Raw genomic sequence first — 12,019 nt, forward strand, 5'->3', positions numbered from 1 at the left:
ATGTGTTAAAAGCACTAGTCTTGGGGTGCCTGGGTGGCTCAGTCGGTTAAGCGTCTGCCTTTGGCTCAGGTCATGATCCCTGGGTCCTGGGATCGAGCCCCACATCGGGCTCCCTGCTCAGTGCGGAGCCTGGTTCTTCCTCTCCCTCTGCCGCTCCCCCTGCTTGTGCTCCATCTCTCTCTCAAATAAATAAATAAAATCTTAAAAAAAAAAACAAACTGGTCTTACTCCATTGAATTACTTTTGCTCCTTTGCCAAAAATCAGTTGGCTGTATACACATGGGTCTGTTTCTGTTCTGCTCCACTGATGAATGCATCCAACCCTCCACCAGTACCACACTGTCCGGATAACTATAGTTATGTAATAAGCTTTAGCATCAGGTGGAGCAAGCCCTCCCACATTATTCTTTTTTCAAAATTCTCATCGCTATTCTAGTTCCTTTCCATATTTTATTTTAGAATAAGCTTGTCTAGCTCTAAAAAAAAAAATCTCGCTGAAATTTTCACAGGAATTGTGTTAAACCTATATATCAGTTTGGGGAGAATTGCCATCTTTATTATGTTGAGTCTTTCAGTTCATGAGCGTGGCATGTTTCTTTATTTAGATTGTCTTTGATTTTTTTCATCACTGCTGTATGGTTTTCAGCACACAGTGCCTGTACATGGTTTGTTAGATTTACATCGAAGTATTTCCTCTTTTTTGAGCAATTATAAATATTATTCTATCTTTAATTTCAGTCTCCACGTGTTCATTGCTAGGATACAGAAATACAATTGGTTTTCGTATTTTTTTTAGAGAGGGAGAAGGGGGAGGGGCAGAGGGAGGGGGGGGAGAGAGAGAATCTTAAACAGGCTCCATGCCCAGTATGGAGCCTGGTGCAGGGCTCAACCCCATGACCCTGAGATCATGACCTGAGCTGAACCCAAGAGTTGGATGCTTAACCAACTGGCCCATCCAGGCGCCCTAGTTTTTGTATGTTGATCTTGTATCCTGTGACCATGCCCAACTCATTTATTAGTTCTAGGAGGGTTTTGTTTTGTAACTTCTTGGGGATTTTCTACATAGACCATCACATCATTTGCAAACGGAGGCAGTTTTATTTCTTCCTTTCCAGCCAGTGTAGCTTTTATTTCCTTTTCTTGACTTACTGCTCTGGCTAAGGCTTTCAGTGTGATGTTAACAGTAACATGAGCAGACATCCTTGCCTTGTTTCCAGTCTTAAGGGGAAAGCATTCAGTCTTTCACCAATGAGTGTAATATTAGCCTTAGGGTTTTTGTAGATGCTCATCATCATCAAGTTGAGGGAGTTTTTAATCTATTGCTAGGTTTTTGAGAGTTTTTGTTTTTATCATAAACAGGTGTTGAACTTTATCAAATCCTTTTTCTATATCTATTGACATCATCACATTTTTCTTGTTTAGCCTGTTAATATGGTGGGTTACATTGATTGATTTTCTTTTTTTTTTTTTTAGAGAGAGTACATACATGAGCGGGGGTGGGAGGGGCAGAGGGAGAGAGAGAGAATCTCAAGCAGGCTCCACACCCAGCGTGGATCCCAATGCAAGACTCAGTCTCAAGACCCTGAGATCATGACCTGAGCTGAAATCAGGAGTCAGACACTTAACTGACTGAGCCGCCCAGGCACCTCCCCCTTTTTTAAATTAATTTTCAAATATCGAACCAGCCTTACTTCCCTAAAATAAACTCCACTTCATTATGGTGTATAAATTTTTTACATACTGATGAATTCTATTAGCTATTATTTTGTTAAAGATTTTTGTGGTCTGTGTTCATGAGGGATATTGGTTTACAGTTTTCTTTCTTTTTTTTTTTTTTTTGTACTGCCTTTGTCTGTTTTTGGTATCAGAGTAATCTGGCCTCACAAAATGAGCTGGGATGTGTTCCCTACTCTTCCGTTTTCTGGAAGACATTGTATAGAATTGATGTTAACTCATCTTAAAAGTTTAATGGCATTCTCCAGTAAAACCATATGGTCCTGGAGACTTCTTTTTCAAGAGTTTTTAAATTGTAAAGGCAATTTCTTTAATAGTTGTAGGGCTGTTAAGATTATCTGTTTCATGGGGCACCTGGGTGGCTCAGTCGATTAAACATCCAGCTCATGATTTCAGCTCAGGTCATGGTCTCAGAGTCATGGGATCGAGCTCCTCATTGGGGTCCACACTCAGTGGGGAGTCTGCTTGAGATTCTCTCTCTCTCTCCCCCCCCAAACTCACGTGCTCTCTTTCTCTCTCAAATAAATAAATCTTTAAAAAAAAAGATTATCTGTTTCATGTTGGGTGAATTGTGGTAGTTTGTGAAATTGGTCCATTTCATCTAAGTTGTCACATTTATGTTGTTTGTAGCATTACCTTATTATTGTTTTGATGTCTGTGAGATGTATAGTGATGCTCCTTGTTTCATTCCTGATACTGGTAATTTGTATCTTCTTTCTTTTCTTCTTTCAGTCTTGCCAGAGATTTGTCAATTTTATTGATCTTTTCAAAGAACTAGCTTTTTATTTCACTGATTTTCTATATTGTTTTTCTGTTCTCTATTTCATTGGTTTCTGCTCCTATCTTTATTCTTTCCTTCTTTCTGTCCAACTCCACCCAGACAGCATAATGAAGCAAATAGGTAAACAATACATATGGTGTTAGTGCGTTGCATTTTCCAAATATGTATAAATAGTGATTATGTAAGTGTAGAAACTGACATTTATAGAGATCACATGAAAAGAAATTTCCTCAGAAATAAAGTAATGAGATTCATTGGTTTTTCTGGTCTGTGGTTTCTGATGTTACTCCGTGACCATGAATCATTTATGTGAACCAGTTTCTCATTCTAAATTTCTTCAGAAACCCCCTGAAGTTCAGTGTGGTGTTTTGACCTCTACACCCTAAGTAAAATCAATACCTATCTGATCCTTACTTCTCCAGGCTACTGACAGAGGCCCTTATGAGGTGTTAAGTAGCTGCTCAGAAGTCAGAAACCCAGGGTAGGATTCCAAGTTCCACCATAAATAATGAGGAGTTAGTTGTGATTTTTAACCATGGCTAAGTCCTAGTCTGTGTATAAAATAAAAATGAATGTGACCTAAATCCAAAGCCAGGTCCCTGCTTTCCAGAAATCCAATGTATCTTTTTCAAATTGGCATGTTGTGATTGATATTTTAAAACACGATGGCAGGGGCGCCTGGGTGGCTCAGTTGGTTAAGCGACTGCCTTCGGCTCAGGTCATGATCCTGGAGTTCCGGGATCGAGTCCCGCATCGGGCTCCCTGCTCAGCAGGGAGTCTGCTTCTCCCTCTGACCCTCTTCCCTCTCGTGCTCTCTATCTCTCATTCTCTCTCTCTCAAATAAATAAATAAAATCTTTAAAAAAAACGATGGCAAGACACTCAAATTGTTTTCTGTTAATGCACACACTACATATTTTTCTTAGTCCCTTGAGCAGGTGTTATTCACAAAGGATGTAATTTTGGCAATTTAAAAAAAATGGCCACAGGATTATTTCAGCAGAGGAACCTTGTGTGTGTCCAGAGCACATTTGGGCAGCATGGTGACCATTCTCTTTGGCACCCCCGGCTTCAGGTGACACACACGTGAGGTGGTGGTGATGGTGGGGGCGGAATGGCATGTGCCCAGGCAGTCAGATGAACAGGCACCCTTCACACCCCACAGCACAGTCATGCAAACACTCCAGGACAAGGAAGGACACTCTGCTCAGTATAATCCTGTTAGAATTTACGACAAAGCTCTTTGCCAGATAATTTGAAGAAAAAATGCAGGAGCAGCCCTGAGCTCTTTATGTAATAGCATTTGTAACTGGATATTTTAAAAGAGTTTAAGGACACCAGCGTGTAATCAAAGGGTGAATCCTGGGACGCCTGGGTAGCTCAGTTGGTTGGGCGTCCAACTCTTGGTTTCGGCTTGGGTCGTGATTTCAAGGTCGAGGGATCAAGCCCCTTGTCGGGCTCTGCGCTCAGCATGAAGTCTGCTTGGGTTTCTCTCTCCTTCTCCCTCTGCCCCTCCCCCCTCCTCCCCCTCTCAAATAAATAAATAAATCTTTTAAAAAAGGCGGATACTGTGAGGTGAAGTACTGGGGCTCTGGGGTCTAAGAGCCTCAGCCACAGTCTTGGTTCCACCGTTTTCTACCTTTGTGACCTTGGGCAACTTATTTAGCCTCTTCAACTCCGTTTCCTCACCAGTTTAGATGGGGACGATAGTGTAAGAATAAAATAAATGTGATGATAAATGTGATAAAGCATTCTCTTGTTAAACGTACCATCTGAAAAAGAAAGAAAGGTCCCATCTGGCACATGGTAAGCATTTCGGATCTTTTAGCTGTTAATTACTACGTATATATCTATATCTATATCTATATATCTCATATATAATATTATCATTAATAATCATAGCATCAGTACTGCTAGTATTGCTATTATTATTATCAGTGAATCTTAAGTTAATGGAGTCCAGCTTGCTTTTCTGGAATGTGTTACAATTTTTCAGTAGTATGGTAAAATACCGAGTCACATTCTGAGCATGTGACTTGTTGAAGTACCACCTTAAGAAGCATATCTCGTTCTCACTTGCATATTCCAGGGGATATCAGTAGCGTGAGCAGTTGGGCATTGTTTTCACCGTTGTCCCCCCACAAGGAGCCCTTCAAAAATGTTTCCCCCCCCATTACCTCTTCCAGCGAAATTTTAATACCACAGATCTGCTATATACTTGTTTATGTAGTATCACAGTTTAGAGGACTATAAACCATTGTACTATCTAAAACTTTTTGCCTCACAAGAACCAATCTTCACACCCATGGGGGCAATACCACCCCCAACTGAGAATACATGATCTAAGTGCAGTGGTTCTCAGTTGAGGGCAGTTTGCCTCCCCCCCCGCCCCCCAGAGGCCATTTGGCAATGTCTGGAGATATTTTGGGTTGCCTCAACTGGGTAGGGGGTTGCTACTGGTATCTTGTAGGTAGAGGCCAGGGCCCGAAATGTCAGTAGTGCCAAGATTGTGAAACCCTGCTCTTAGTTTGATGGCAAAGTTCAAATGCACCTTGAATACAACCCAGAAATTGTTAAGGCAGGTGAAAATGGACCGTGTCAACTCTAAGGTGCAAGAGAAAGAGAATAGCAGAAGTTGGCTTCCTGACCTTCAGGAACCCTTAGACAACATGGTTTACTTGTGTCAGAAAAAGGGGGAAAAAAAAAGGCCATCTTTGTCTTCTCAAGTATTGTTGCTGTTTTCAACAATATGATGCTTTTTGCTCTTTCTGTCAAATGTGTGTCAAAGTATGTGTAAACACTTCAGATACGTGTTTAGTAACAACTCTGCTTTCTATTTTTCGTATGGATGTACCTTGCTTTATGAAACAGGTGAATTCCTGAAAAACTTGTATAAATTCATTTCTGTGAGCTGCATGCATTCCTCTGATTTCCTTACATGATATTTTGAGAGGCTTACCTTCATTCCCAGTTGATCCTCACTTGGCCTCGCTCCTAACATGGTTGCTTTAAATTTAAATTTAGCAGCCTCTCTGCCTCTCTGGGTTTTCGAGAATGCGGACAGTTTGAGAGAGGGTACGGACCTCTCTTCAGAGGGAGCCCACCTCTCCCTTGATGGGCGTGGTCCAGGTCCTGTGCCCAGAGCTCCCGGCTCCCCCGTGCGCCCCGTCATACTCACGTTCCCTTCTTCTGCTGCCCAGAGTTGGCGTCGAGGAGCTGTCCGAAGAGGACCAGAACGAACACCGCTGGCGGTACATCAGGTGACACGAGGAAATCCTCAGAAACGAATTAACCGGGCCTGGCTTTTCTCCTCCTCCTAACCCGCCATGTTTCTCTTTATGCCGTTTGGTCTCTTCTTTCCTTCCTGTGTGCGCCAGCCCCCTGCCCCTTTCAGCCAAAGGGGCAAGAGGTCAGGTCAAGTCTAACCCCTTTCCCACCCCGTCTCTGGGTTGATTGCTGTGTCGGTGTTCCTGAGAGTCTGTTCTCTGTCCCCGCATATTGGACAGTGTGTGTCAACACCAAAGCCGGAGTTGCAAGTGTCTCCCCTCTTAGACAACTGAGCTTAGCATCCAGGGCAGTCCGTTTTCAGAGCCGCAGATACTTTTTCCACAAAGTCTTGTTTGTGATCTAGTAAACAAGGCTTTCCACTCATAAAGAGACTTAGGATTTGACTGGTCTGCCATGACTGGGGTAGGGCTCATACCATCTTAATTAAGCACCAGTGCTCTTTGAGTAGTTTTTAAAGTATGTAATTGTGTCCTGGTACCTTATGGTGAATCAGAAGATACAAAAACACTTTTGTTTAAAAACAAAACAAAACAAAACAGAAGATAAAGACTCTCGTAATGCAATTGGGTTCTCAGTGTCCACCGAAGTTTATGATTTGATTAGGCTTAAAGGGGGCCATGGGGGCCAGCAGAACAAAGACTTTAATGTTTCTTTTGCCCTTCTGCATCTTTATTGGCACGCATCCTTCCCGGCCTGATTCTCAGTGCTGGTAGATAAATCAGTGTCTGAGGGCAGTGGAGAGAAGAGCGAGGCTGCTCACTGGCCATGGGCACTGCGATATCACCAGGCTCCAGATGTCCCCTAACGATGTGTATCTGAGTAATGGAAGCTGTTAAGGTCCCTGGGTTCACACTTTTTTTTTTAAATTTTATTGTATTATGTTATGTCAATCATAAACTTTTTTTCTACTGTTTAAAAACACACACGCACACACGCACACACACATTCACTTTTTGGAGGCATGACTTTAGGTAGCAGGTAGGTGGCAGAGGAAACCCTTTCTTCTGAAATATCCCACCTTCAGGAAGGAAGGTCCTTTGGGCACTGTACAAGTTATTACAGTTGGGACCTGAGAGAACTCAGACTGTGATTTGGTGTTCAGGGTTTTACATGTAGGTGTGTGTCTCATAGTCTTCCCATTATTTAGGGCCTCAGCCATTCACATTTTTGAAAAATTATCAGTCGAAGTAGAACACTTCTAAAATTCCTGAGATGGCAGCTAATCAGAATGTACTTACACTCATACCAGAAGGGAAATTATTCATGTTCTTTCTCTATTTTTTCATTCCGGAATGAGCACGTTAGTTTGATTGCTTTATTTTCTCACTTGGTGTGAAACTGAATGAAATGTAAAGTATACCAGTAGTCATATTAGCCACATTTTTCACCTGCTCAGTGGCTGGCCACTTGTGGCTCGTGGCTAGCATGTTGGACAGCGCAGATCTAGAAAGTTCTACTGGACAGCGTGGGTCTAGAATCATTCCCAAGTTCCCCCAGGCAAAATGTTGAACATTACGAGTTTGAGATGAGGTTAGGGTGGCCCTACTTTTGTGAGTGTATCAAGTTATTTCACCATTTTGTGCTTTGCTGTTTTGAATTCTGGCCTGGCCACACGGACCCAGGATAAATAGATGAGTTCCTCCGACATTGCCAGAACTTGAATGAAAATAGTCACAACCTAGTCTTCCTAAGCAGTTCTGGTTGAACAAAATTTAATTCTTGTTAACCAAAGTTTTTTTTTTCCCTTTTAATAGAAATTAGTTAAAAGAATAGAGGGGGCTAAGTTTCATTTGGCAGCTTTTATCGTGTTTGGTTTTATTTTCATTATTGTAATACAGGGAATCCTTAACCTTTTCTCCTACCCCTAGTCTTCCTATTTCATCTAGGAGAGTAAAGTCAACTTGTTTTATCTTTGCTGGCATGGAAGCCACTTACGAAGGCTAATTACACCTATTTTAAAATTCACAGTATAGAAAGGAGAGATTATTAGTGGCAGACCCAGACTACTACCATATTCTTGGCCATACTGTGCCTCATGCCCTTCAGCTCACATAATCTCATTGCTCCTGCCCCACAATCTGGCCAGGCCTTGTGGCTAGGCTGAGGGCTGCTGTGTCACCTGGCATTCTGGTAGGCTGTCCGAGAAACACCGGGGTAACCGGCGCTCTGTGTCTGCGCTGGGAAGCTCATCTGAGTAAGCGAGTCTGCCATGAAGTGGCTTTGTGCTGCTATAGAACCCACAGAACAAGGCCTAAGATTGGATTCCTAGCTGTTGATCTTACAAATGCTGACCAAGCTACCCTATAGAGGACTTTTCTCTGGGGAACGTGGGTTAAGAGTCTCTAAAATGGGTGAGGGCTCAAAATTCCCAAGAGCTGGGAATTCCATACGTGACCTCTCCTCTTAACACTTTGATACATTAGACACACCGGATGCTTTGAGGCTCTGGTGGGACTTTTGGGGGGCAGCCCTGAGAGGCCCCTGAATTGGATGGGTTTCGTGTCAAGAAAATCTCTGTGAGATTTGTTGTTCAAAGATCCCTGAATAATGTCCAGTTATGAGGACAAGCCTCCAACCCTCAGAATCTCCAGCCTGGAAGCAGTCCCTAGACCCATAGCAAAGTCCATCGAACTCACTACAAAGATCCTACCAAACCCCAGGCCTGCAGGGAGGAAATCTGCTGTCAGGTACACTAGATTTTAACTAGAACAGTACCTGGCATCATAGGCACTCAATAAATATTTGCTGAATACATGAATTCGTCTTGTGGTTTTAAAACTTTGCCCTCAGCAACATACAGGCTATCTGTTTCCTTTCCCTCCATAGTCCCCCCTTTCCAGGGATGCACACCTTTGGTTAGTGCTTGACAAACCTGCAATAAGACAGGGTAGAGGTTGACTTTGGGAGGGCAGGCACATCTGTGTTGTCTTCTGTTTTCCTTTTCTATTAGTCTCTTTTTTCAAGAAATAACCTGGGCATCATAGGTGGGAAAGAGGGAGGGAGAGAAAGAAAAGTAAGGTGCACACACATGGGGTTTTGTAGTCCGCTGTCTACTCATTGGAGTCAGCACCCCGGTACCGGACGACCAAAGACCCCTGGTTGAGGCCATTCGGCACCTCCCGTCCCAGCTCGGGTCAGACCTGCCAGAAATCGGGTTCTGTTTATAGGTCTTGGCAACACTGGAGGGAGCGTGGGAAGACAAGAGAATTTTCCTGGCCTCTTTGATTTCTCCCCCACCCGCCTGTGATCGAGGTCACAGTTCTCCACCTCAGAGCGAGGAAGGTACAGGGATGAAGAATTAACAGGTGCACAAAACAACAGTTGGTGTGTGACTAAGCCAAGGCAACTACCCTAGTCAAAGCATGGGATTTGTTGTAAGTGGATTTTGCCACTTTGCCTTTTCTTTCTGTCTTCAGTTGTTGATCTTAAAAGTGTCACTTCTCAGGTCATCTCCGCTGTGGGAGGACGTGGGGGCACCAGGCCAAAACGTTAATGATATGCATGCTCAAGTATTTAGGGGACGAGTACTGGCGTTTGCAACTTTATTTGAATGCATCTAAAAAATTAGATGGGTGGTAGAGAAGTGGATAGACACGCGATAAAGAAACTCCAGCAAAATATTAATGGTAGACTGTCGGTGGCGGGTATACAGGTGTTCACTATAAATTCTTCCAGCACCGCCGTGGATATATGAAAAATGGCGGAACGGAAGTTTAGGGAATTAAGAGCAGGTCAGGGCAGATGTGAGGAAGCAGCAGAAAGGAAAAGGCGTGGGGCGTCGAGACCCACGGTTGGATAACTGGGACCGTCTGGTGCAGGAAGGCAGAAGGACAGTCGCCAGCCAGCAGCCTCAAATAGGGTGTAAGCACCCCTTGCCTCTCCTGCCCCCTGGGATCTGACATGGAACATGACCTCTTTCTCACGACTTTTGCATGACAGCCTTCCTCTTCTTCTAGCTAACTACTCCTTCCGCTTCCGGAAGGCGGTCGGCCTCTTGGCTACTTTCAGCCAGCGTGGCTGCCATGGTCCGAGCTAATACTCTCCATTTTTCTCCTTGTCTTTCTCCCTGGTGACTTACAGAGTTGGTGTCGATCCAGACCAGGACCCACCACCCAACAACGACAGCTTTCAAGTCTTACAAGGGGTAAGTCGCAAGAGATGCTTTTTCCGGGGGAAGACACTGTGATAAAGGGCTAAAATTTATTGAGCACTTAACTATAGGCCAGACATCTTTACGTGGATTCCCTCACCATGAGCTTGACAACAACCTTATGAGGTAGGTCCTGTTATCCCTATTTTACAGATTAGAAGCTGAAGTTGGAGAGTCTCAGTGAGTCATCTACGGTCAGAGGATTAGAAAGTGATGAAGCTGGGGTTTGACCCCAGAGTCAGCGTTCCTAAAGCAACATATTAAGGGGCTAGGCCGGCCAGGAAGAGTGTTGGAGCTAAGTCCCTGACTGCCTGCCTTCCAAGAATGGATAGACTGGATACGTTGGTAACTGGCTCACTGTCACTGGGTCAGAGTCTGTCAGTGGTGCCCAGGCAGGAGAAGAGAGGGCTGGGGTCTGACTCTCCAGCCCGGGGAATCTGAGGAAGAGAGGAAGGATGTGGGTGATTACAGGCCCTCCCGCTCCTCTAGGGCCTGGGATCCTCTACGGTCGAGTTCCTCTCAAGCCCAGGAATGGCAGAACGGGGGTCCTCCCCCCCCCTTCCCACCTCCAGGGGCAGAAGGTCACCGCCACGCGAACCGCTAAGGTTTAGACAGGGTGGTGGCAGCAGTGACAGCCTGGGACAGCATGCTGGGGAGGGAAGCTGTAGAGGCTGTGATCAGAGGAGCCCTGAGCAGGGAAGAGGCCCGCTACTGCAGAGAATCCCGATGGAGTCTGCGGGGCAGAGAGGAACGTTCTGGCCTGCGGTTTTGCCGTCTGTTCCCGTTACTGTTGCTGCATAACTACCTGCACCAAACAGAGGAAAGGGGAGCAACAGTGTCTTTCACTCACGGATTCTCTAGGTCAGCAGTTTGGAAAGGGCATGATAGGGCCAGCTTGCCTTTGCTCCAAGCAGAAAGCTGGGGGCTGGGGTCGTCCACAGACTCACTGGCTCGTACGTCTGGCACCTGGGGGCATTGGGCTTCCTCCCTGATGACTCAGGGTTCCCAGAGCCAGCACCACAGCAAGCAAGGTGGAAGGCCACGTCGCCCTTTCTGCCCTGGCCTTGAAGTTTTCAGGGCATCGCCTCTGTGACTTGCCGGTGGTCACACTGAGTTGCTCGAGGCAGCCCAGATTCAACGGGATGGGGGAGAGAGAGAGACCACAACCTCTTTGTGGGAAGAGCATCAGCCAAGTGGCAGACGTGAGTTCGAGCTGCCATGTGACGCTTGTTACATCCCCAGGTTTGCTCCTTCCCGAGGCCAGCATTTCCTGGGCAGACAGGATGGGGGAGGGAGGGCTTATGCTAAGAGCAGAAATTTGTTACCCAAATGTTACTAATGGGCCCCCGGAGTCAAGAACTCTTTTGTGCAGGATGGCCTCTGAAGTGCTGAGCATAGTGCCTGGCACCTGGGGGCATTCAACAGGTATCTGATGGGCAGACGGGGCGGGGGGGGGGGGGGGGGGGGGGGGGGGGAACGGGAGAAGCGACAGCGTGGTGGAAAGCCTTACTGACCACATGCGTGCACGTGGTCCGTGACACTGTGTCGGGCGTTTCTTTTTCTTCAGTCAGCATGGAATTGCACTCCATCCTAAACCCAGTCTACATATGTCAGATGCCAGAGGACCTTCTAAATGACTCCAGCCCCTGACTCAGATTGAACAAGTGTCGCAGATGGTGGTGCTGTGCGGGGTCGGGGATTGCTGCTACAGCTTTTCCTGATTTCTTTCTCTTTGAGGGTGGTCGCATCTTGGGGGCAGTGCCCCTTAAGGGACACAAAGCCATGACCTCTGAAAGAGTGGGACGTTTTAGGAAGAGTTTTCAATGAGCTTCATTGGAGATGATAGGATGCCCACTTTAGTGGTGCTCCAGAGGGGCGCCTGGCCGGCTCAGTCGAGGAGCACGTGACTCTTGATCACGAGGTTGTGAGTTTGGGCTCCACGCTGGGTGTAGAGATGACTTAAAAATAAAATATTAAAACAGGAATAATGGTGCCCCGGAAGACCTTTGAGATTATATTAGAAGTGGCCACTGTGTTGGGAACTTGTGATTTCCATGAGAAATTCTT

At 45.5% G+C, this 12,019-nt stretch overlaps 1 protein-coding gene across 3 annotated transcripts in view; it reads left to right on the plus strand.

Annotated features, from left to right (window-relative positions):
• The window catches only part of SLC9A7 (solute carrier family 9 member A7), a 142,700-nt gene that overhangs the window by 94,578 nt on the left and 36,103 nt on the right, over positions 1-12,019 (plus strand). For 2 of the 3 annotated variants that reach the window (XM_073901873.1, XM_073901871.1), the window contains exons 13-14: positions 5,715-5,774; positions 9,883-9,946. In XM_073901873.1, the coding sequence (XP_073757974.1) occupies positions 5,715-5,774; positions 9,883-9,946 (124 nt within the window). The remainder of the gene's footprint in view (positions 1-5,714; positions 5,775-9,882; positions 9,947-12,019) is intronic. The other variant, XM_073901872.1, reaches the window with a different exon arrangement.

The sequence above is a fragment of the Callorhinus ursinus genome, unplaced genomic scaffold (assembly GCF_003265705.2).
Source record: "Callorhinus ursinus isolate GAN/ISIS: 27379988/994484 unplaced genomic scaffold, GSC_fseal_2.0 scaffold16, whole genome shotgun sequence".
Taxonomy (NCBI): Eukaryota; Metazoa; Chordata; class Mammalia; order Carnivora; family Otariidae; genus Callorhinus; species Callorhinus ursinus.